General features: G+C 25.0%; 1 protein-coding gene across 1 annotated transcript; it reads right to left on the reverse strand.

Annotated features, from left to right (window-relative positions):
• Positions 1-933: 933 nt before the first annotated feature.
• Positions 934-25,013, reverse strand: LOC145842729 (uncharacterized). The gene is made up of 9 exons (XM_082950208.1): positions 24,945-25,013; positions 9,643-9,789; positions 6,856-7,009; positions 6,017-6,309; positions 4,569-4,668; positions 3,794-3,905; positions 2,328-2,481; positions 1,450-1,605; positions 934-1,043 (listed from the first exon to the last, which is right to left on the reverse strand). The coding sequence occupies exons 2-9, from the start codon at positions 9,770-9,772 to the stop codon at positions 1,021-1,023; spliced, it is 1,122 nt and encodes a 373-aa protein (XP_082806334.1). The 5' UTR covers positions 9,773-9,789; positions 24,945-25,013; the 3' UTR covers positions 934-1,020.
• Positions 25,014-26,604: the final 1,591 nt, after the last annotated feature.

Raw genomic sequence — 26,604 nt, forward strand, 5'->3', positions numbered from 1 at the left:
ACGATCAAAAATACTAAACTTTAGATGTCAGTAATTATCATGCACGAAAATTCACTAAAACTCAATTCTATCTAATAACACAACATGATATAGTTTGTCCATACAATTGATAATTTTAGGTGAATCTATTCGAATTTATTTGAATTTCAAGCTTAAAACAAGTTTTCAAAATGTGGTTTGTATTAAACTTGAGAATAATATTTATTTTTATGATTAAGTCAAACAATGCTTCAAATTTGTTAATTAATTAAGACTTTAGTCTCTAAGAGTTTTTAGAGGTGTCTTTTTTGACTAATAAACTAGTGATATAGACCGCCCCAAAAGTTCTTAGAAATTAAAGTCTTTATAAACTAACAAATTTGATATATTGTTTGTCTGTATACTAGCTCTTTAAATTCTTTTTAAATAGAGCAAACTTATTTAAGTCACTAAAAGTAAATTAGTTATAATAAAACGCCATAGTTTAATAAATAATAAAAATATATTATTTAGATTAAATAGAAAATTATGAAACCTGTTTAAATTTGTATTACAAAAATATGAAAATTTCTGAAAAAATGTCTTTTACACTTAACATAATCCTGAGCAAAACAATCTTATATTACAGCAACTATAAAAAAGAATGTTTAAAAATTAAAAAACAAACCTTTAAAACTGTGTAACAGAAAAAGTTTCAAACTTCTAAGTAAAACTAATTTGACATTAAAAGCTGAATTAGCTGAATGTTGCTAAAGACTTATATTAAACAAACTTTTTGGCTACTTTTTAAACCAATTTATGTTTGACAGACGAACCAAGAAAAAAAAAACAAACACTTATTCATTTTTAAAGTAATCAACTTTAAACCTAAAACATTAACTAAAATCTAGTAAATGCTATTAACACAATTGAATTTAGTTTTAAAAAATTGTTCAATATTTAAAAAATATTTTAATCGGAATCAACGGTAAACAATCAAACTGAAGTAGAAACGTTTTATCTGAGGTAGAAATAACTTTTCTTTACCATATATTCATAATGTTAACTTCTTTTGATTTTTTGGTCTGTTAAAAATTTAAATTATAAAAAAAAAACAACTTATTAAATATTTGTATCTTTTTTTAAAGCACAGTAAACTTTAAAAACAAATTTCTTAATATTTTTAAATAACAAAATATTATTTTTTTAAAGTTTTAAGGGCTACTATGAATTTTGTTTAAAAAAGTAATTTAAGCTTATGACTTTGATATTATCTAAAAATTAATATTTGTTTAAATATTGTATCCTTATCAATAAAACGGAGTCAATCATTTTAAATAATATTTATGAAAAAAACTTATTAGTTAATTTTAAAATGTCTTAAAAGTTAAATAAAATGCGTAAAAAACTAGTTTAGTATTAGCAACGTATTTTGAACGAAAAAATATGCGCAGCGCACTTATAAACTGTATTAATTTCAGTTCAAAAAACCTCTTTTGTTTTTTCGTTTTTGTTTGTGAGGTAACAATCTGTTAAACGAAACCAGATGATCATAGTTTCCATTGTTTTGTTTGACTTTTTTAATTTGCAGCAGGCGAGCAGATATTTTGTTCATAACATATTCATCCATACAATCGTCTCTGTTTGCTAAAAAGATATATAATTTTAGTAAAGTAAAATAATTCAGAACTCCATGAGTATTCTAGGCATTTTTGGTTTGAGAGTATTTTAAAGTTTTTTTAATTAGTCGGTATAGAATTAGTTTAATACATGTAAAAAGTTTAATTTGACAAAATATCTAAAACTGTTGAACTATTTAGAGTTAAAAATTGTTTAGACTATATTTTTAAATATATACAAAAAATTAATACAAATGAGAAATTAAATTAAATTAATCTGTTTAAATAATTGCTTCACATAATAATATTGAGACTATAAATTATCATTAATATAATTCAAAACAAAATTAAATAATTAACAACTTTTATAGACAAAAAAAAAATTAGCTACTTTTGAATTCTAAATCTCTTTATCTTTTAACATAATAAAAATAAACTAATACCTAACTAGATAACTTAATGTTTTACTAGTAACCAAACTTTATATAAAGTAATTTCTTTTGAACGAAAAAATATGTTTTAACTAAATTTTAAAGTCCTATCACTCCTACTACGTTCACTTTCAGTATTTATATACTCTCTATTTTTTTCAAGTACTAATTAAAAATACTTCTTAAATACGTTATAATTCTTTTTTTTTTCTCCCTGAACAACCAACATTATTACTTGCATTCAAACAAATGTCGAAACAAACAACTGACTTTTTTTAACGAAAAAACACACAAATCCAACAAAACGTATCCAACTTACGCAAGGGTAAACGTCTCTCTCTTTTTTGGTGCTGCTTCTTAGCCGAGTTGTCGGTGTTTGTAGCCTGCGAATTCGATTGGTCCAAATGAAAGGTCACGTGTCGTTCCAGCTGATTGGCCGTGTTGAATCGTAAATTGCAGCCGGGAAAGCAACACTGGAAATTGAGATGATTCAACTAGTAATACTCTCTTAATGTTTACAAAACAATACAAACAATTTTTTCTGTAATAACTTTTACTGATACGTTACAAGTTAAATACTTGAAAAGAACAAACTTGAAAAATTAAGATTTTATTTTCCCAATTAGTTTCTATACTAAATGAGAAATTCAATTGAGATGGATACAATAAAGATAATTTTTCTGTGGTTGACGTATGTTTTATTTGGTTAGTAAGAAACTCAATTATTAATAGCATTAAAATTGCATTTAGATAAACTGATCGAAATTATTCTTGGTACTAATTAAAACAGAAAGATAACTAAAAAACTGCAAATATTGTACCACAATTTTTTTTTTGTGTTTGTAAATTAAAAAAAAGCATTTTTAAACTATGCTAAGTATTACAAAACTTTTCTCAAACTTATATTCTTGGAGGGTCGGCAAACTGCAACCCGCGAAGAACTTTTTAGCTAAAAACATACTTTTTTAAAACTATAAAAACTGAAGGTTTTATAATAAAAACTTGCACTCAGGTTCTTAATTTAATAAAAACTCTTTATTAGTGCTCTACTATTGCTTATTATGTCATACTTTTGGTTGATAACCCTATTTATCTACAATAGTTTCAAATAACTGCGGCTCTCTAAGACTTTTTTTGTAATAGTGGTCCGCAAGCTATTTTGGTCAAAAAAAAAAGGCTTGCAAGTCACAAAAGGCTGCCGACCCCTGCTCTAGGACCCAGAATTAAACCTTTTTTACTTGTTCTGATTTAGTTATTTCTAATGGTTTACTTTTAACGCGTAAATTTTAAAGACTTGGTAAGAACAACTTGAAGTTCTAAAACTTAATTTTATATTTTACTTTACTGTAAATTACAATATCCTTTTAAAGCTACTTAAATGTATTATATGTTTTGGTTTTAAGAAAACAAATAGAGAGATCTCAACTACTTAAAAGTATGATAGCCAAAGTATTGCTACTAGTCAATATTTATTTTGAAATTTTAATATGAAGTATAACAAATTGCTTGTAACTATTTGTTTTTTAACATACATGTTTATAATTACTATGAAATTTAAATGAATAATGAACATATCAGTCTTTTAGAAGTTCAGTTATTATTCTTTTTTTTTAACAATTTAAAACTGAAAAGTGTAAAATCCTAACAGTCTATATTTATTTAGTAAAGAGAAACTGCTTAAAAAAAAATTCTACGTAAAAATTGAAGAAACAATTTAAACTTAAAAGTATTAATTTCTATATATTGGTAAACATATCAAAATACTATGTCAACGAAAATACTCACGGCATGAGGTTTGCACTTGCTATGGACTTTTGTTACGTGTTGTAGCAAGCAGTTTGAATTTCGAGAAGACTTCCCAAATACTCTGCACCCTACCCATTTGCACGAAAAATTGCTGTAAACATATATTTTTGATAAGCTTAGTGAGCACGGCTCTGATTGTTTTAACATTTAACAATCCATTTCCGTAAAATTAAACAAATTTAAGAAAGTAAAACTTTACTATAAAAACAAAATCAAGAAAAGTTTACTTAAAATTTATAAGCTAAATAAAAATTACAATTTTTTCTGGTTGGCAGTCAAAATTTACTGCAGAAGGAGCTTTATAGACTCGATTTTTTTCACAGGTCACGTTTTAAAAAACCATAACTTTATATCAAAAAATTAGTATATCGTGAAAATTCATATAAATGATCATTTTATAAGCACTGTTGCCTGCTGAATATCAAATTAAAAGATAAGATTAAAACAAAATTGTGTTTGTTTCACACAGGTTCTTCTCAAGATAAATTTGCAGGTCAGAGATTTCTGCCAGGTGTGCTGCGGGCTGTTGCCCACCCTTAAGATGAGAAATTAGTAGAAATATTGAGAAAAAACAAAAATATAAAACACAAGTCAAATTACTATATTAGGGTAAAACATCAGACACTAATTTAGGAATAATTAATAAAATCAAAATTTTGAAAATTAAGAGCGATTAATTAGGGAGACATACATGTTTGAAAAAATTAAATATTTTTAGAGTACTATAGCCCCTATCACTTGAAATAAATCATACCTATTTGCAGGCATGGAATTCACATGGGCGTTGTGAAGGTGGGATTGCAGTTTGGCAGAACTTTTGAACACTTCGCCACATTTCTCCCACTTGCACACAACTGTTGAAATAAGAATGTATAAACAAACAATTATAAACAAAAAATAGATGAAAAATTAATAAGCTTATACTTAAACTATATACGAATATTCGGATTCTATAAATTTGCTGATAGCATTTGTTTCGATTTAGTATTTAAGAGCTAACATATTCCAAAGAGGTTGTTTCTTTTTAATTTTTCATTAAAACATCGTTAATAATTAACAGTTTAAATATTTATAATATTAACATAGGAGTTGATCATACCAATTCGACCATCAGACCACAAACTTTCGGTAGACTGTGACCGGTTTGGTCCTGTTTAGGACTCATTAGTCAGTCACAACCGAAAAATTTGCTTGTAGCTTAATATCAAAAAATCAACAAAAACATCGGCGAAAGTCTGCAGAGCAGAAGCCTGGACTTTCGTATGCCGTGAGAAAAGCTCAAGTTTAACATAACAGTTGATCATACCAATTCGATCATCAGACCACAAGCTTTCGGTTACGAAGGAAACAAAAAGCAAACCGAAAGTTTGTGGTCTGATGATCGAATTGGTATGATCAACTCCTATGTTAAACTTGAGCTTGTCTCACAGCATACGAAAGTCCTGTCTTCTGCTCTGCTGACTTTCGCCGGTGTTTTTGTTGATTATATAATCTTAAGCTACTAGCTTTATAAACTTATGTTTTATTTGTTAAAAACTGTAAAAATGTATGAATGCTGTTTTAAGTCGTTTAAATTAGCCTTAAAAACATTATTTTTCATTCATTTTAAGTTAACTTTATTACTTTAAAAAATTGTCAAAGCTTAAATGCTTGGATAAAAGTAAGCAGACATTGTAACAGCCTTCATTTAAATTCTTTATTTATATACTATTTATTTAAGTATTTTGATTATAAAATGTTAGTGTAAAATGCTTTGTAAAATAAATACAAATTTTTAATACTAAAAGTCTGCTTATAGCAGCTAGTTTTAAAGTTAAGATTAATCTATTAGCCATTACATTACATTAACAAACATTGTTTAAAAAACATATGATAAAAACATAAGTCAATACAACTTAAGTATAATAATGATAATGTATCTTTAAAGAGATATTCTATTTGAATAAGACCTATTTACAACAACTGAGGATCTCCTATATGCAAGTATAGGAGTGAAACATTGTTTTGTTTGTAATAAACTGTTGAAATAAATATTGGACAACTTAAGTATGCTAAAACTTGAAACCAATTGAAAATTTATTACCAGAGTTTACTTGATTACTTTAAAACACAAATAAAATACTTAAGGAAAAAATATTAGTTAAAAGTACATAAACTTTTTATATTCGAAAATTTAAAATTTCAAAAGTAAATTGTACTAACGTTGGGACTTTAACTGTCTTTGAGGGGGAGGCAAAAGATTTAATCGGTACGTGTTTTTGACACTTCCCTTTTTTTCAGCAGCTTTTGATGACGGGCTGTTCATTAAACCAGGTACGGGCTTCTCAGTTTCATTTGAGCAACGTTTTTCAGGCAGGGGTCGAGAGAGGCAGGTAGGAGGTAGTTGGGAGAAATTACAAGATTGCAGTTCGGTTTGAGGTAGATTCGAAGAGGCAGCTGGGTGAAAATTACTGAACTTCATTTGTAGTTCGTACCAGCTATCAGGTGTGTCCGACCTTTATCATGTTTGAAATTAAATTGTAATTTATATGGCTTGAAAACTCATTTTTTGACAAACAGCCAAGTTGATGGTTTTAATTTTTTCATAAACTTGGTAACATAAATCTTCTAGAATAATGCATTGTTGAACATTTGATCAGGGTTGCCACTTGTTTTTCACAAAAATTTCCAGATTTTCTAAATTTCTTCCAGGATTTTAAATGTGCACATTTTTGGGTCTATTTTTAGTTTAAAGTTAAGTTTAAGGTAAGAAACTGTGTTAAATAGTATAAAAACATTGAAAAGATACTGTAAAGCTACTTTAAATATATTTTTAATAAAAAAAAATTTTAATGATGACAAATTTTTTTTATTTATGTGATACATTTTTAAATGTTAAATCGAAATTTGACTACTAAACATTTAAAAATTGTTAAAATTCCAGGTTTTTCAAGGTCTCCACGTAAAGTGGCAACCCTGTTTGATATAACAATAAGTGAATAAATTAAGTTTATATAAAAAAACTAAACTTTGTTAAAAAAACAGATTTTAAACAGCCTAACCTACAATTTTTGTTACAAAAAGAAGACTGTGAGTGGCTCGGTAACAGAGAGTCGTTGTCAGAGTAACCACATGACGTTGTTCCACTACTTGCTGTAGGAGAGCAAGCTTCGTCAGTTCCATTGCCCTCGTCGAATGATGACGTCATGATAGTCTCTGTTTTAAACAACGCTTTAACATCGTAAAAAATCAAAATCTATTGTTTTTAAAACAGTTGTAGTAAATTAACTAGTCAAAAATAGCACACACAAACGCTAAGTGAATGACTATTTCATTCAACTTTACTTTTAACTGGTTACTTTTAAAAATTTACAGTAGATTTCCTTGATTATGCGATTTACTAGAACTTTTATTAACAAAAATAGCCAAAAAAAAATTGGGGTAAATTTTGCCTGTGGACTAGAAAAGTTACCCACTCCTAGTCTTAAATAGTACTTAAGTTTTAAAAAATAACAAGTAGAAGGATTTGATATTATTTCTTAAATAAAAAACTCAATAGACAACATATAATAATGCTTTTAAATATTACATAAAGTGCATAACAATTTATTTCGAGAAAATAATTTTATTACATCATTACAATTTTTGAACATAAATTTTTTTTGTCTTAATCAAAAAAATAATGTACATTTAAAATGCGTTTTTTCATTTTATTTTCATTTTATTTTCTAGTATTTTTTTTAATACTACGATTGTTTTGGTAATTAGACAACAAGTAAAATATTAATGAACAAATTTTAAAAATATGTTAAAATTTTATCTCACTACATTTAAATAAATAATACTTTAAGAATTTTTAATTTATTTTTTGATAGATATTTAAAGAATAAAACTGTTTGATTTTAAAATTTATAGCTCTTAAATCTTATACTTATAATATATAGTTAAAGACATTTGTACCAATCAATAACTTAAAAAGTCTTGTTAAAAGTTGAAAAAGATAAGAATATTTTTTTAATTAATTTCTACTTAAGTTATAGAAGTAGTTTTCTTTTTTAATAAAGGTGAATAAAAATATAATACTAAGTACCTCTACTTTCTTTTAACAGTATTACTTCCTTAGGTATAAAATAAAACTCTTTATTTTAAATAGTATGTAGTTTTTATTTTGATACTACATTTTAAATTTGTTACTTTATTATACTTTGGTTAAAAAATTATTGAGTTATTAAAGCTGGAATTAATGAGCAAAACTTTTTTTTTTGTTGCTAGAACTTAACCTTAACACAATACTTTATATTAAAAATATTTGTTACATTCATTAAGTAAAGGAAATGTGTTAAAACGTTTTAGCACACTTTAGGTTTGTAAACAGCTAAAAGTATATATTTAAAATTACAACAATCTAATAAAAACAGAAATAAATAAATTGTTTCACAATTTTTAAATAAATATTATTTTTATAACAGTGCTCTTTGGATGTGCAATTTCGCATATGTCACTTGAAATTAATTTTATTTCCAAGTTTAAGTTTACTTCTATTTATTTTAAATTTTTTTTTAAACTTCATTACGTTGCTGTTACAGTGCAGAAAAGCATAACAATTGTTACAAAAGAGAAATTTAAAATAAAGCTAGCAATTTTACAGCACTTTTAATTATTAATTTGACATTCACACAAATTTTTAGTAAAGTAGTCTAAACTAGCATAAAGGAGCTGAGAACCATAAAACTGCCTTGATATTTGTAGAGTTGCAACAGTTAAGTAATAAGAGACTATTTTTTCTGAATACCTGAACAAATTAAATACAAAATAAGAGTAGACTTTGAACACTACCATTGACTTCTTTCTGTTCATGTTTTGATTCTTGAACAAGTAAGCCAAGTTAAGTTTAAAAATTGTTATATTCTAAATAAGTGGTCTCTAAGGTGTGCATAGATTTTTTTTTACTGTGCACTGTGTAAGAAAATTTAGCAAGGTGAAAAAACGTTTTTTAAATGACGTTTGTTTTGTCTATTTCTATGGGAAAAAGCTAATTATAATATAAAATAACAGTTTTCAAACCGTTATTTATATACTAAGTCACTCTAAACATTAAAAAAAAATCTTTAACAATAACTACAATTTTTTTAAACTAGTGTGCACAGAATATATTTCCTAGTAACTTAATGTGCACAGGTTTTGAAAAGTTTGAAGACCACTGTTCTAAATGGTAATCATTTTTGCAAGGTTTAGCCAAATATATGAAAAATTATCATTTTAATCCTACGCAGTAAACTGAGTATCCTTATAATTAAATCATAAGTAACAATTGATATTCATTTTCTAGTATCATTCTTATTTAAACTAAAAATGTACAAACTATTAGCAAGTCGTACCAGAAAAGTAATAAAAAGTGAGCTTACTATACTTCTTATACATTATCAACTTATAAATACTTTATGAATTGACACATTGACATCCAGTATATAATTATTTGTTTAATCAATGTTTTTTATAATTTTTAACTATTTTGAATTTAAAAAATAAGTATATAATTTTTTTAAGCTAAAATTACCTGACTACTATGACTTTTTTGTACAGTACTAAAGGTTTCACCAATACTTTCTTATTTTTGGACTGATTTTATAGGCTTTAGTCTTTATAACTTTTAAGAAACTTATTTTAAGAAATAAAACAAAATTTTAAATTGTGTTAATGAATTATGTAGAAAGTACTTAAATAGGTATTATATATAGAAAGTTCATATGCTTCCTAACCAGTTAAGTGTTCACAAGTTTTCCAAACCTTCTGAAGCACTAATAATAAACTGTTTTTACAACTGAAAAATAATAACTTTTTATGCTTACCTTTACTACCGATAAAGTCTTGATATTTGTTGTTGCACATTTGCTGTTGAGAGGAAATTAAGTTACTTAGAACATCGTTGTTGTTTTTGTCTTTTATACTTGATTTCATACTATTATGTTGATCGAACATTACGCTAATAACGTTTTCTGTAAAAATAGGTTGTAGTTTTATTTCTATTTTTAATATTTTATTTAAAGTAATTTATAGATATATACAAATCAAGGTTTGAATTAAATGATTTAAAAATTTCTAAACAAATTATCTCCATTGTTATGTTAAAATAACACAGTATTGAATAAAAATATAACATTAACTAAATTTTCTAAACTTCATCTTAAACTATTTAAAATTTGAAAAACTTTTCAAAGCTTAAACTTAACAATATAGTTTTGTAGTACTTTTACTTGTTAGTAAACAACAATACTTATACTAGTGCTATTACTTAAAAGAATATTTATAGTTCTTAAAAAAATTTTGCGTTATTAATTACGTAACAAAGTTCTAAATAGAGCTGTATTTTTTTTTACAAAAAACTAAAATAAACGAGGCTACAATGATTAGCTTAAAATTTATCCTCTTTAAAACAGCAAATACTTTTAACAGACTTTTTGAATGATGTAAAACTTGAAGTTAAAAATTTAGCTACTTTGACTAATGTATTTAGTGTTTTATTTATAAGTAAATCATCGAAACAAACATTAACTTACCAATTTAGTAAAAAATAAAGCATAAGCAGTATACTAGTATAAAGTATAAGAAACAAACTCTAATTAACTCGTCACATAAAATAATATTTTTAAACGGTAATAAAACTTAATACGTTGCTTAATGTAATTTAGAAAACTTTCGAGCTAAAGTATTTTTTCCACGACTGCAACAAGTCAATGGTGTCACAAACTTTGTAAAAGTCAAGAAAGATTATGAATCTTCTCCAAAAAACTATCAGTGCGAAACGAACACTGTTTGGTGTTAGAGAGTCATTTGATTTTACTAACTTTTTAATCTAAATCAATGTAATTTAGCATGGGCAAATATGTAGCCTTTATTCGAGCTGCAAACACCGAATTTCTTGTCAATAAATGATGAAAAAAATATTGAAAAACTATTATATTATTTGATGCTTTTTTTGCTAGTAATTTTTTTTTAAATACTTGACTGAATTATCATGACAAAAAAAAATTTCGAGATTTTAAATTATCAGAAATAGATACTTTAATTTACTAGTATTTTAATAAAACTTACACATTCAAAGTTTGTAAAGATAAATAGAATCATTAAGTATAAATAACTATACAAACACAATTTACCAACAAAATGCTTTTCTGTTTTTGTAATAAAAAATATTTATATTGTTGCTTAAATACGCAATTGTAGTTTATTGTATAAAAGGTGAACAACTATACATGTACAAAATCTGTAAAACATATTGAATTATTTTAAAGTATTAAAATACTGGTTAAAAAACTGCTTATTAAGACTACAAGTCAATTTTTTTCTAGCTTTTCACGAGTGGTGTTAGTAAAACTAAGTGGTAGCGAACAGAATCTTCGAAATTATGTACAAAAATACTCTTCCGATAAACAAATAGAAAACGTGAAAAAATACTTTATCTCTAAAGTTTCAACGGTTTACAAAAATCGAGTTTCATTTAAAACCTAGTTTAAGCAGAATTAAATTAAAAACCAACAACTTTTTAAATAACAGTTAAATTTTAGCATAGTAAAAATTTGTACAACATTAATCTATTCAGTTAGATAATATTTGTTATAATTCAAAACTAAAACTGAATATTTTTTAAGATGTTAATTCTTTACAACGAAATCAAAAACTTTTTTTTTTGTAGGTAGCAATCAATGCGTAGGACGCCATGTAAAAAGCGTAGTGTAAATAGATTAGTTGAAAAAAACTTTTTTTTTTGCTTTTAGTATAGTATAAAACTAGTTAATATAAATAAAATCATGGATACGTTACGAGTGTTTAAAAAATCACAAAACTAAAGATATACTCGAGTTGCAAAACTATACTTGTGAAATATTTAGTTCAAAGTTTTTAAACAATAACATTTTGAAAGGTAATTTATCAAATTAATTTATTTTTAAAAAATTTAGGTTAAATCAATGTTTAGTTAAATACACCTTACTTATTGTCGCATATATTTATTTAGTTTACGAAGTATTTAAAATATATTTGCTTTCATAAACTTAGTTCGCTTGTAAAGAACTTTATAGTACTATCTAGCGATCAAAAAGCCTAATAAACTTTATTTTGGTTGTATCTCAAACAAAGTTTTTTTTTAGCAAACAGTTTCAGTATAAATACTTCGTTAAGTTAATTGTTGCCGACCCCTACTTTACAGACTCAACTCTATAAATTACAGACCTAAATAAAATTCAACTTCTATTTTGCTTTTTCCGTAGCAACTTAACTCGTAATCTTATCCTTTTCAATATTATAGCGTTTATTTTTTACACTATGAAATGCTAAAGCATGTACCAAACTAGTTATTTAATTAAGTTTTGAGTTAAGTTTTATTTAAACTAAAAGCATTTTCATTTATACTTTACAATTTGTATTAAACAAAATATCATTTATAAAAAAAATTATACATTAAGGTACAAATCAAAATATTTAAATTATATTTACAGTTAAAACTTACTATTAAATTTTTGAATAAAAATTTTGAAACCAATACTATAATGCAATTTAATTGACAAACAAACTTTTTTTTCTTTCGAAAACTTATCAAGCATAGGAAAAGCGAATACTTTAGTATTGACTATTTAGAAAGTTCTTAAGAAAATATTATAACTTATAGTTGAACAAATAAAGGTTTTAATAAAGTTATGTACTTAAAGGAATTTTTTAACTTAATTCAAAATTTATAAAAAGAAAAACAATAAAAAATTTCAATTATGAATATATCTCTTAAGTAATATAATAGCTACCTAAAATTTAAACAGTAAAACTAATACTTTTAAAAAAGATTTATTATAAGCTGAGATTGTTGACTAATATAAATATTTACGTACTTTTACAAGCAACAGTTTTATTCTACCTGTTAAAGCATTAGTTTCGAACTTTAAACACATCTGGCAAAAAAAAACACAGAATAAACAATTTTTGAATAACTGCTATAAAATTTATGTGATAGTCATTTTAAAACTTTTTTCATAACAAACCAGAAAAAAAAACCTTAGAAAAATTATGGTTTAGAAAAACCAACCTTCGATTTTAATATAGTTATTTTGCCTTACTTCAATGATTAAAAAATTATATAAATCTTACTATGAAATAAAACTATGTCTTAAAATTTTTTTATATACAAAAACTTGTCTTTGATAAAAAACTAAATATACTTAAAAATAATTTATTTCCAGTTTAAACAAAATATTTATCTAGTTTTTTATAACTTATACTATGTTTAAATTAAAAGTTTAAATTAAATATCGTTTACTATAAAACTTTAAACAATTACAATGAAATATAATCATTAAATATATATATAGAAGTTTTATTAAAATCTTTATAAATAAAATAAAATATTTTTAACTGAATATTCAAGCAGTTGAAAATGTTTAAAATAATCTTTGCTTACAGAAATGCTTAATTTTTACCAACTAGATCTTATCATTGTGTTTTATATTAATGTTATAATAAAATAACTTTTACAATGTTAAATCGTTAGTAAGAATCAAATTAAAGATCAAACTAGTTCACTTACTTTTGAAGAAAAAATATTGCAACTCAAACATTGAAAGAAAAACGAGCCGGTGCTTCATGTAATGCAGCGACGAAACCGCTCATGCGGAACTTTCAAGGGAGAAACTTTAAAACGAGACATCAGCCTTATGTTGTTTTAAATCAAAACTAAAAGCGTCGCGCAGAGTATATGTTAACTGGAGTTCACGGTAAAAAAAAACAGCTTTGTTGGTGGACAACAACCACTTAATTAATCATCAAACGCTATTGACAAAAATATTAACTCAAACTGAAAAAAACAATTGTGCAGGGAAGCCGGTTGCAAATAGATATTTCTCATGAGAGGAGAAGGAGACAAGGACCGGCCGGGTGATGTGCAAGCGAACAAGCATGCTTGAATTATTTAACACTAGCCGCTGTAAACATCAGCAACGTTTTTAACATTTATATTTTGTTGTGATTAAACGACAGTAAGCGTGATTGTGTAAAATCCTTTCTATTTAAAAATTTCATATGAGTTTATTTGATTTCAATTGTTAGTTTAAAGTATTATAACAATTGAGGTTACAACTGTTACATGGTAATTATATATAGAACAAAACGTTGTTTTTAAGTTTTTATTCCATTTTTTATACTGCCAAATAACTTTCACTAAGAGTCATTTAGTCGTGACTATTGAGGTTAAAAAATTTTGACTAAACCTCTATGAGCCAAACTACATATAAACTACTCATGAATTACAAACAACTTTACTTTATAGAAAACTTTGTACCAAACAAGATCATTAATTTAAAATATCAGTTAAGTAAACTTCAACTAGTTTCCGTTGTTCGTGCTTAAACTATATCTATCGACTAAATATTAAAATTTTACAATGTTAAATATAAATAAAAAACTATTTAAGTATAGTTATACTACTATCCGAATAAACTATTTTAAATAGCACAATTATTAAATGAGTTTATGACAATTAAGAATGTTTTTAGTTTTATAGTACTTTTTCAACACTAAAATTGTTTTACTATAATAATATTTATATATTTTTAAACTTGTTAAAATTCCATGTTCGTAAGTTATTTAAATATAGTTTAATAAATTTAGATATTTATAAAAATAATTCTATTATAATAAACATTAATAAAATACTAATATTACTTTTAGTCACAAATAACTCCTAACTTTACTTTGAGTTAAAGCCTGAAAAACATACTTATTTCTAGTATGCACAATAACTCCATAAAAATAAATAGTTTTTTGTAGATTTATTATGCATACTAGCAATAAGTTGGTTTTAAATAACATATATTTCATAGAACTTTTAGTTATATGTGCTTGCTTTATTGCTTTTGTTTAACTTTACATTATTTATTTTTTTAATTATATGCAGATTACTAAAAAAACAATGCAACAATCAAAACAAACTTCTTTTTTTCTGCTCGTTCAAAATACAAAAAAAAAGTTTCTTTGGAGTGTTGTAAAATTAGACAAAGTTTTAATTTTATTTCAAACAGTCAGACATAAACTAAATATCAAAGTAGAACATGTAAAAATACAGAATTTGAAAACAAACTGGACAATTAATTACAAGACAGCAGCGAACCGAAAAGATTTGCATGAAAAGCAAAATACCTCGAGGCTACGTCAATAAGCTGAATAATAAATAACAAAATTTTGTTATGTTTTTGTATATGCTAAATAGTTTCAATAACGATTACTATCTAAACTTTAAAAAGTTCATTAAGCTAAGTTTTAAAGTTTTGACCAACTTTATTTAAGAAATAATTTTCAAGTTAAACTATATGGCGCATTAACGTTTTTACCAAATTTCTTTCATTTTGTTTAAGTGAATTGCAGAGTGTTCATTTTGTTTTACAACTTTATTTATTTATAGAAGTTGTAGAAAAAATTAAAATTGATAAAATGAACCAAAACTAAATATAAAACTTTTCATATATTAACACTATAAGAAAAAAACATAGGCTTTTTTCTACTATAAGTGAAAAATGATTTAGGTGGTTGTGAAGAGTTTAGAACCAATATTTTTACAATCATATATAGTCTTAAGAATCCTAAAAAAAAACTTAAGTATATAAATCAAGGTTAATAAACTTTAAAGATACTTAAACTAATCTTAAAATGTTTAAATATCCTTTATTTAAGACTAAAAACTACATTTTCACTTAAAAAAATATACAAACATTTAACACTAATGTAAAAATAACTTTACTTTAATGTTTATTTAAAGAGTATATATTATAATATAATTGTTCCGTTTAACATCAATAGCGTAAAATAATATTTACTTTTAAAAAGTGAGTATTTGTTTTAAAAAAAGTGTTTACTAAAAAAGTCGGGTACTTTTAAAACAACTTCTTTTTAGTTTGATAAAACATTTTTCCAATTAAAATGTTTAAACATGCTATATTATTATTTTTTTTTACATAATTAATTTATTATTTATACAGCAGACTGTGTATACACTTAATAATAATAAAACTAGTTAATTTTTTTAGCCTTATATTTTTAAATAAAAAACTTTATTTAAGTATAAGTAAAGCAAACTTTTATCGAAAAATTAAAAAAAAAAAAAGAAGTTTAATAAAGTTTTAGATATGGTTTTTACATGCAATATATTCTAAAATTTCATTTTCAGTTTTTTAAAATTAGCTTTATTTAAGTTGAACGTTCAATACACATAACAAAGAATAAAGCTCAGGTTTACCGTTTTTTTCAATTATCTCACTACGATAAAAATCATAAAAACTTTTATAAAAATTGTTTCAAGAACATACAACTTAATTCGTAAAAAAGATACTAAAATTAAACTAAATTTTAAGAACACCGCTGTATAATTCTTAAACATATTGAAAATAAATAAGTGTATTAACTGCTTTAAAATTGAACATTAACTAAAAAACTACTAAATCTTCACTTTTACAAGTAAGTAGTTTCAAGTTTAATATAACAAACTACTAGAACACAAAATAAAATATAAAAACGGAAATGTGTGCTTTGTAAGTTAAATCTAAATAGTAGCTAACGGCACTAAAAAGTTGAGAATAAAAACAAAAAAAAATCAGAATTGTTAAGTAATTTCCGTCAATTTTGACAGATGTTACAACTTTTCGATGGACATATGAATAATATGTGGGAAAAATTTTTGTTTTTGTTTAGAACATTTATAGGGTTAGTTAAAAAGCATGGTATTAGTTCATTTTGCACCTCTCATGGTAATATTACTATTAGTTTACAGTAAGTCAAAACCTTGAGAACTAAAATTTATAATAATTTAAATTCTAAGACATTTAATATAGTTTAATATATTATATGTTTTGATTTATCGAAAACTAATAAAAAGATCTCAATTTCTAAAGGATAAATTTATTTATTAAATTCTTTCAAGACTATTTAATGCACACTCAAATTCGGTCAAAGACCTCGTCAGTGCTTATACAAAAATATTCTTCTATTTGAATAAGATTTTTTATATAAGCACTGACGAGGTCTTTGCCGAAACTGAGTTAGCATTAAAAAATCTTGAAAGAATTTTTTATATATAGTTCAATAAATTTAAAATTATAAGCTTTTTTAAAAAGTTTTACTTGCTGAGCTTGAAAGATTGAATTTTGAAATTAAAAAACAATATAAAAACTAATACAAGAGGAAAACAAAAGTTAGTAAATATTTGTCATTTTAGATACAGACATAAAGAAAGTAGATAAAGTTGTATAATATTTTACAAATGCTTTTGTTTTACTTTTATTAACTCGATAAAATTAAAGTTACGCGTAACAATATCTCAAAACTCTTTTTATAGTTTTACTTTTTGCTAGCTCTGTACTTTTCCACTGACCAATTTTATGTTTAGTTTTTTAAAACGCAGAAAATTGAATTAAATATTGAAAAACTTTTATAAATAATTTCAAATAGATAGGTACTAAAGCAGTAGTTTAGACTTTTATAACAAATTATAGCTGAAATTAAACTGAGGAGTGTTGTGTCACTTTTTTATTATTTAAAGCTTTTAATCAACATGTTGTATAAAATTAGCCTAAATTTTTATTTAAAAAATACTTTCAAAAACAAAACACAAAATTAACATAGTACTTGCATTTCGTAAGCAGTTATTTATAACATTTTTAAACTTAAGAATTTTTAAATAGCATTGTGTGTTCTAAACACACAACTAAGTTAAGACAGCAATTTATAATTGTAAAGTTTGCGTTAAATGGTATAACTTTTTTTTTTAACTTTTTCGTATTACTTTTTTTATTATAATTGAGATTTAAATATTTAAATGGAAAAATAATAAGTTTAGACTTTGCTAAAAATATACTCTATTAAGTCGTAATATTTATTTTTATATTTCAGACCATTTTCAACTTCAAATTAGACGAGTAAATCGTTTTATATTGATGTCTACAACATAATTTAACACTAAAAATATAAAATGTCCATACACAACTTTTAATTATCTTCGTATTTACTAATAAAGTAAAAATTTTAACATTTTTTTTAACAAATATAACTATTCACTCATACTAAACTAACACTACCAATTAAGTTCCTAAAAAATTAACCCGTCAGTAACTAGCTAGAAGTTCACTGAAAATATGGTAACTTTTTGAAATACTAGCAAAAAGTTTAGTTTTTTGAATGAAAGTATAACATTTTTAAATCGTTTTAATATAATCTAAATCTCAACATGTCAACTGGGAAGACCTAAAAAGACTCTAGTTTTACAATCAAATTTAAACAAAAAAGAAGAACTGAAAAATGATTTGAAAGTTATCGAGCAGTCGTTATTTCTGTAAACTCTGCGATGACGCCTAATGGTGGCAAAAAGTGAGAGTGTTTTGTTTAAAATGAAGAGAGAAAAGTTGAGAATAGAGCGCTGAGGTAATATCAACAATGTGCTCGAATTACTGTTTCGTGTGCAGAAAGCATTCAGCGGAGACACAACCACGTCTGCCTGCACTCGTCGGCAGCTCGAATGTTATACAGAACTCAGGTAAAATCCATCAACAGCAAACAAGTGCAATATCAAAATAATATATATTAAACAAAACACATTCTTTTCGGAGTTTTATTGAATGCTACTATCATAACGAAAAACTCGATTTGTACTACATAAGTCTACATGATCAATTTTTAACCACTCCTTAAGCAGCTAATTAAGTTTATGTTATTTATTTAAAATTCTCTTTTTGTCGTCTACATTTAAGTTTATTTCATTAACCCATTATTTTTATGTTTACTTTCAACAAATTAGAAAACTTTTTTTTAAAGTTAAATTATGTTTTTAACTATTGTTTCGTTTTAATGGCGTGTTTTAAGTGGCCTAGGTTTTTATGCCTGGGTCAAAGGTTGTACAATATTCTTTTTAACGCTTTGGTTATATTTCGAAAATGAATATTTGTCTTGCTTAAACTAATCGAAAAATATGTGCATCAATAAACTTATAGATATTTGAAACTAGATAGTTACGTCTCTATAGAAAACTTAAAACTTTTAGATATAACGCAAGTATTTTACCAACTTGTCATAAATAAAAACTTAGAATAATAAACTTAAAGACTAGCATAGTAGTTTGGTTCCAAGTGTTACTTTTTTAACATTTTTCTCTGACTTACTTTATAATTATAATATAACAAAATAAAAATTTTGTTATAATATGCAAAGAAAATTTCAACTATTGTTGCTAAAATGAAATTAATATCAAAACCAAATATTTTATAGTCTAACCGACAATAAGTTTAAGTTAAACATCAACAGTCTAATTAAACATCAGGGCTAACTTTCGCCATGAATTCCAGGAGCGCATGTAATAATTCAAGCCAAATAATTAAGTAAAGTACTGTGTTAAAATTTTAAATAAGAATTTAAACATCTACAATAGTAGCAATTTCACCATAAATTAGGACGTGTCTATCAACATCACAAATTATACAGAGTTCAGTCAACAAAACAAACATAAGGATTGTGACTAACGTACGTGAATTACACGTAGCTTTTCTTATCATATGTAACACTACGAAAAAAACTTTTCAACGTACTTTACTCTATTTAATAATTTTAGTTCTAAACGTGTATAGTTCTCAAAAAAAAATTAGGAGATATACGTACAATACTCGTTAAATCATTTATTGCAATACAATTTTTCACCTAAAAAAGCAAAGTATCTAGCAATATGATATAAGTTTTTTTTTTTTTGTTAAATTTAAATATTAGAATATTAGATGTAAGTTCACCCAACTATGCTTTGTTATACTTTATAAGATAGTCTATGTTTGTAATATGTATCTTTTTCTTGTTTTTCTTAAATAAATGTTATATTCACTATCATATTTTCAAATTAATATAAAAAAAACATTTCTAAAAACAAATTGTTAGAAAACAAAGCAAAACAAAAAGTATTTCAAACTTTGGTTAAATCACACTAGTGAGTAACAAGTACAACATATTTAACAAAAAACACCTTAAACTTTTTAGTAATTCACTAACAATAAAATATAAAAAAATATTGAAGTTTTTATTAAAAAAAAAATATTTTTATTAAAATAATTTTTTATAAAAATAAAAATATTCTATATTTGAAACTAGGCTTCTACTTTTATAATTGTTTTTTTTTAGCAGATATTCATACAACAGATGTTGAGCAGCAATTAGAGTCATCTTGAACAATTACTTTGACATTTTTATAAGATCATATTTAATAATAACGCATCGATTACGTCATTAAAGCAGATTCAGACGTGTTTATATAATTGCACGCTTAGATTTGACAAACTAGGAATACATGAACTCTAAACAGTTTCACTAGTTTAAAGCTTTTCAAAGTTGTACAATATTAATTTATTACAGGTATAAAAACAGGTACCTATCAATACTGACTAAGTTATCATGTTTACTTTTTGAAAACAACTGTATTGTTTTAAACAACCAAAAAATAACTTATTAACCAATACAGCTTTTAATTCACTAACCACTAGGTAAAAACTATACTTTTTTAATTTTCGTCACCCTATAAAAACATTAATTTTAAAGAATAATACAAATGAACCTAATTTTAAATTAGATAAAATACACCTTTGGTGGTGGAAATATTAAATATGCCTAAGTCTTATTACTGTATAGAAACTAGGCATTTAAAAAAATTATAAAAACAATTGTAAATATTCGAAATTCCAAGCTAATCATTTGTCAATAAATATTCTAGCGAAGCAAGTTCACAGGAATACTCTGTAAGCTAGGACAAAAGTTTACAGACTCAAGTTTACTTGTGAGTTTTAATTTTTTTAGTTACAAATTTGTTTTTAATAAAATAATTTGCCAAATACTTTTCTTTATTGAACAGTAATAGAGTTATCAAGATCCATATAGTAAACTTATTTTTGAGATGTTGATAACTCCTTTGAAGTGTGTTAACTTGTTTAACACACAGAAACATATGTCAGTTCAATAAAGAAAAGTACTGCGCAAATCTGTTTTATTAAAAACAAATGTAGAACTAAAACAATTAAAACTAACAGGAAGGTTAAATCTATAAAATTTTGTCCGAGCTTACAGATTCTCAAAAGAAAATTAAATGTCAGCATTTATTTTAATGGTATTGAAGTAAAGGGCAATATTTTTTATTGTATAATAGATACAATTAAAACTGAAAAAAGATCTGTTCACTAAAAACTTATATATAACAACTATTTCTTAAAAACTATACATATAAATATCTGACAGTTCACTAAATACTAAAATCTTAGCAATAGTATTTTCACAAAAATAGTTTTTAAAAATTCAAAATTTATTTAAATTTAATTTTGAATATTATGTAGAGCTAATAACAAAACATAAATGCTTTTAATACATTTAAGACAATATTACAACAAATAAAAACAGGCGGGTGTCACTTTTGCACGGCGTTATTTTTGCACGCAGGGTTTTTTTTGCACTTTTGCACGGCAACTCTTTTGCATTGAGCGTCACTTAAACACAGCGTCACCTATTGCATGACATTACATTAGCATGGCAATATTTTTTCAAAGCGTCACTTTTGCACGGCGTTATATTTTAACGGAAATATTATTAAAAAGCAACTTAAAAAACATTAGGTGCCAGAAGTCTGGCTTCCCTCCTCACCTTTGGAGAAAAAAAAAAGGATTTTGACGGGCGGAGACAAACAATTATGCAGAGGCTGCACATTGGGCTCTGTATAGTGTTCTGTCAGGCAATAACCTTCGTCATTGGAGCTTTATTCAACTGCCAAAATAAACTCAAAATACTCGTGACCTGAGCATAGAACACATTGTCTCAATAGTAAAGCCTGCTGGGAGACCGTTAAAATATAAACAGGTATATGAATGAACTCATCAACTAGTTTCTAATTTTAATAATAGAAGAAACATAATCAAATTTTTGAGAGGGATCGATCTCTCATAATTTTACTTTAGAATAACTTCAGATATTCTTATTTTCTTTTTTTTTTCTTTTTGTTAGTTTGTTGTGGATTGTTTTAATCGTAAATAACAAAAAAAAATCGGTATTAAATAAATTAATTAGCTGTTTTTTTTTCTAATTAAAATATTTATTCTATATCAAAATATAACGCAATCTTAAAATGTATAAATTGATTGATTATAAATTTTACATGGTAAGTTCGAACTTAAGTTTAATCCACAACAGCTGTTTTTATAGACTTACTATATATCTCGTCAGATTCAACAAAACTATATTAAAAACACTTAATGGTAAATTATACATTTAATAATTTTCATGCATTACTAAACCAAAATTCTAATAAGTCGAAATACATAAAAAAAAATATGTTATTACATCACAACTAAAATCTTAAACAATTCTGTTTTTTTTAAATTGCACTACTTTCCATGTACTTTTATGCTATTATAATCCCTTTGAGCTAAGTTTTGTTTCTAACACTAATTTTTAATATTTAAGTTATAAAAATAGTGATTTTTTGTCTTTGATATGAGTCTGCTTAATATCACTCAGTTTTTTTGTTACAGATTTGGTAGTAGCTGGAAACATTAATCAGCCTGCATGCAAAAGTGATGTTCCATGCAAAAATGTTGTCGTGCACAAGTGACTCTCCGTGCAAAAGTGACCCATTCCCAATAAAGACATTTTACAATCCAAACTATTTAACTTTAACTTTAACTTTATTTAATAATAAAAAACTTAAGAAAACTATCATAGACAATCTTACTTTGTATAGATATAAAACCTATAAATAGTTCGTTTTTACTATTTCATAATATACTTATTATATTTATATATCACTTTATAATGTTTATTTTGTATATATTTTAATTGCTTTGATAAAATTAAGGTGTATTAAAAATCATTGTAAATAATTCTTTTTAATCAGTACTACATGTATAAGAAATTATTATACATCGAAAAAAGATGTTTTAAAACGTATACTAAATTAAAAAAAACTTAAAATATGTTTGTTTTTAACAAATCAAAATATGTTGATACGTATAAAAAATTAGTTTTTTTTTTCTAGTACTTTTTTTAATAATGGGTATCTCCACAGATAAATATTTTAAAAAGGTCACAAATTTTTTTTAATAACATTTTATTATGAACTATAATCAGTTAAATAAGTTTTTACCAGAATTAAGTAGTAGAGACAAAACTAAACTATTTCACAATTAAATTCTTTACTGTATCAGGAGCTTAAAATAATGTTAAAACAACATTTATTTTAAAGTTCGACTTTAATTGTAGTATTTTAATGTATCTGCTACAAAAATATTCATTAAACTATTTTTTTTAAAGTATAAAACTATTTGATTTGCGAAACAAACAACACATCATCATTACTATTAATGGGTTATATATTTTATTTATCAAATCTAATACTATGTAAGGGCAAAAGGGGTAGGCACTTTTTTTTACATGTTGATCTTATTTTAAACATTTTAATTTGGCTACCACATGCTTTTCACTGTTTTGTAAAATTTAAATTAGTGTTTGAGATATGAGGTTTCAAAGTCAGAAAACTTAATAGGTAAAGGACCAAAGTAAAGAGGCAAAAAAAAAAGACTATTTCATTAAAAATTTACCTTATCCTACAATTTTTAAGCAATCTTTCTGAAACTTTCTCAATTTAATCTTAACTAAATAATAAACATTTCTATTGTAGGAATTTTTCTGTTTCGTTTAAAAATGTTTTATTATAAAAATGTTGGTCATAAAATTATATTATGTTGGTCATAAAATTTTCAAATTTAAATTTTCTTCATATTTTTAGAATAGGATTTTTTCTATTAATGCAAGGAACTTTTTCTGAAATTTGAAGTTAATTGACTATAAAGGAGAAGAGAGATTTTTAGTGAGTTTTTTAAATTTCTAAGAAAATTGACAATTAAAAAATTTTTATTCATACATTTGTATCAGAAACTTTTTACACAACTGATGATATCTGAAAAGCTAATAATTTTTTAAAGTATTATATAATATTTAATTAGAGTTTTTATATAAGGTTTAATGATAATATTGTTAAAAATAAATGAAATGCTGGACCCCTCTATGCCCTTAAATTTTCAAGATGGGTGCACCACTATACAAGTTTGAAAAATTCAAATTTTGAAGATATAAAAATGATTTTATGTGTTTAAAAATGGAATCTTTGATAAAAAAGCTAGCTTGAGAGCCAAAAAACTAGTCAGAGTTACATCAAGCTAGCTTGAGTTGGCCTGAGTGTAAGAAAAACAAACTGTAAAAGGAAATTAGCAAAACACTGAAAAGAAAAATGTTGCTCATAGTAAAATATCTGAAAATACCAAAATAATAAAAAGTACTTAAAAAACACAATTTTTAAGGAAAAAAGATTTCAAGTCATAAAGCTAGCCTGTGATTTGTAAAAAATATTCAAACAAGCATGAGTCAGCTTTAATTTTTTTAAATTTTAAAACTAGTCTGAATTATAGTGAGAAGCCTGAGTGTGTGGCAACTTTGTTTTAACTAAGTCAGTCACTTTTTTTTTTTAACCAGCATAAGCAAATGGCAGCTAAAATAGTATAAATAAAAAGGTTTTCTTTAATCAGTCTTTGAAACTGAAAATCTTAGTAAAAACACTTTTATAAAAATAAGTAACAATATTAGAAATACATAGTTTATTATAGTGGTATTTATTCCGATAAGCTTAGCTTATCAGGATCTCCAGGATTTAACGCCTTTTAACTTTACATCTTATAGTTTTCTATATTAATTTTTACATTTTAAATTATTCAATATTTTAAACTAGTTAGCTGTTATCTTCAGTAGCCAGTTGCACATTCAAAAGTTCAATATGCCTTTACAGCAAATATGCTATTAGAAATAATTAACTAACTTCAAAAATACAATAAAAAAGCTTTTAATCAATTAATAAAAAAGCCAATGAGTAAAAATAATTTTTAAATAGAACAAGTGGTAAAAATCTTTATAGGATTTTTTTATTAAAAAACAATAGTATATGGTTCAGACTTCAAATTTACTTTTGGCGAAACCTAATTTAACAGAACTTAAAAACAACTTTAATAACTATGAAACAAAGTTTTAAAATAAAAGTAATAAAAATAATTATCTAAAATTTTACCTTCAAAGATAAACAATACTGTCTTCTTTTGTTTCTTGAAAACTATTTAATACAACTATTTGATATTATTCTGAAAAACTGTTAGTTTAAATTTTTTTGTTAAAATCAGATAACCACAAAAACATATTAACTATTACAACAATTAAATTATATATTTAATTTCGTATAAGCTATTCAAAATGTGAAATCAATGTACAGTAACCTCTTGCATATATACGCACTTATGTCGATGCGCACTCCCCTTTCTCTTGCCCTACATATGAATAAACATCTAAAAAATAAATCTAATGAAACTTCCTAGCAAAAAGTAGCAGTGATACTTAATAAATATAGAGCTTACAAATAATACAAATCTCAATAGCTTTTTTTAGTAAAAATATCATTAATTTTCATTCCACGTTTTTTTTAGTTTATGTTCTTCTTCTGTAACACTTGCTTTGCACAGCAAGAGTTGAAATTTTTCGCATGTTGCCTTTAATTCTTTGTAATGCTCACCAGCACCAGTTACAGCTTTAGAAGAACACAACTGCGCGTTAAAATTGATGGTCTTCATTAACATTGGTTTAAAACCCTCGAATTCAAATTCTTCTTCTTGCTCTGAAAAATATTCTTCACCAGTTTCAAGATGATCCTTTGAAATTCTAGGCATGTTTGTGGAATCAACTTCACTGTTTGCCGCTTCAACTTCCTTTAAAATACTTTCAGAGTATTCTCCAGTTGTTTCATTGTCAAGGGCAGCTAGCGTATTAGGATCATCTTGGTCTACTTCTCCTCCTTCTCCATAAAGTACTTTTTGCATTAACCCTTTTCTTTTTCTAAACTTACTGTACCAGCACCATGATGCTTTAAAATCAGTATATAAATGTTGGTCAGCTAAAGCCTTTGCTTTTGAAATGACTAATGAAGGGGATATAGGAATTTTTGCAAACCTTAGTGTTTCAATCCAACTGTATAACTTATCCTCTAGATCTGCATACTGAGGTTTTGCTGTCCTTGAAATGCTATTTATCATGGTATCCGACATCTGAAAGGCACTGTCTTTTATGATCTTTCTTTTGCTCCAAATATATCTTATTGATCCCTCAGTTACATCATACCTTCTTGCTAGGCTTGTTTTACTTGGAGGTTTAGGCTTTAATAACTCTTCAATTATTTCTAGTTTTGACTTGATTGTCAACTTGGAACTTCTTTTTTCAGACATGTTAATTAAAAAAAACAGTTATAAATCATAAATCTACAATATTAAACATGTGGAATAAGTTGGATATTTTTATCATATTTTTATTTTCTTAAATGAAAAGACAACTTTGAAATCTAATAAAACTATTTATTTTTTCTAACTTTAAAATTCTTACAATAGGAGTTTACAAAATAATATTAGGAACAATTTTTTTTTTAATTTGAAGTGAATAATTTGAAAAACATAAGGGATGATTTTTAATGAAAATAATATTTTTGAATTTTTAGTTTGTGCCTCCTATAAGGAGCCTATTGTACTCTATGGCTTTAACCTTTATAGCTTAACACCCCTCCTTTTAAAACTTTTAATAAATAAAAATTTTCAATTCCTCAAATTCTTATGGCATAAATTTTCATTCCTACTTAAAAAATCCATTAATATATCTTTAATACAATGCAAGACAAGTTTATCCTTATGTGG

Source organism: Thalia democratica, chromosome 8 (assembly GCF_965202585.1).
Source record: "Thalia democratica chromosome 8, ktThaDemo2.hap1.1, whole genome shotgun sequence".
Lineage (NCBI taxonomy): Eukaryota > Metazoa > Chordata > Thaliacea > Salpida > Salpidae > Thalia > Thalia democratica.

Bases quoted from the DNA above. Each gene is read 5' to 3' on its own strand.
- LOC145842729 (XM_082950208.1), bottom strand. From the start codon at position 9,772: ATGTTCGATCAACATAATAGTATGAAATCAAGTATAAAAGACAAAAAC. The intron at 7,010-9,642 runs GTAAGCATAAAA...TGTTTAAAACAG, and splicing joins AGACTTTATCGGTAGTAAAG to AGACTATCATGACGTCATCA. The intron at 4,669-6,016 runs GTTAGTACAATT...TTATTTCAACAG, and splicing joins AAGACAGTTAAAGTCCCAAC to TTGTGTGCAAGTGGGAGAAA.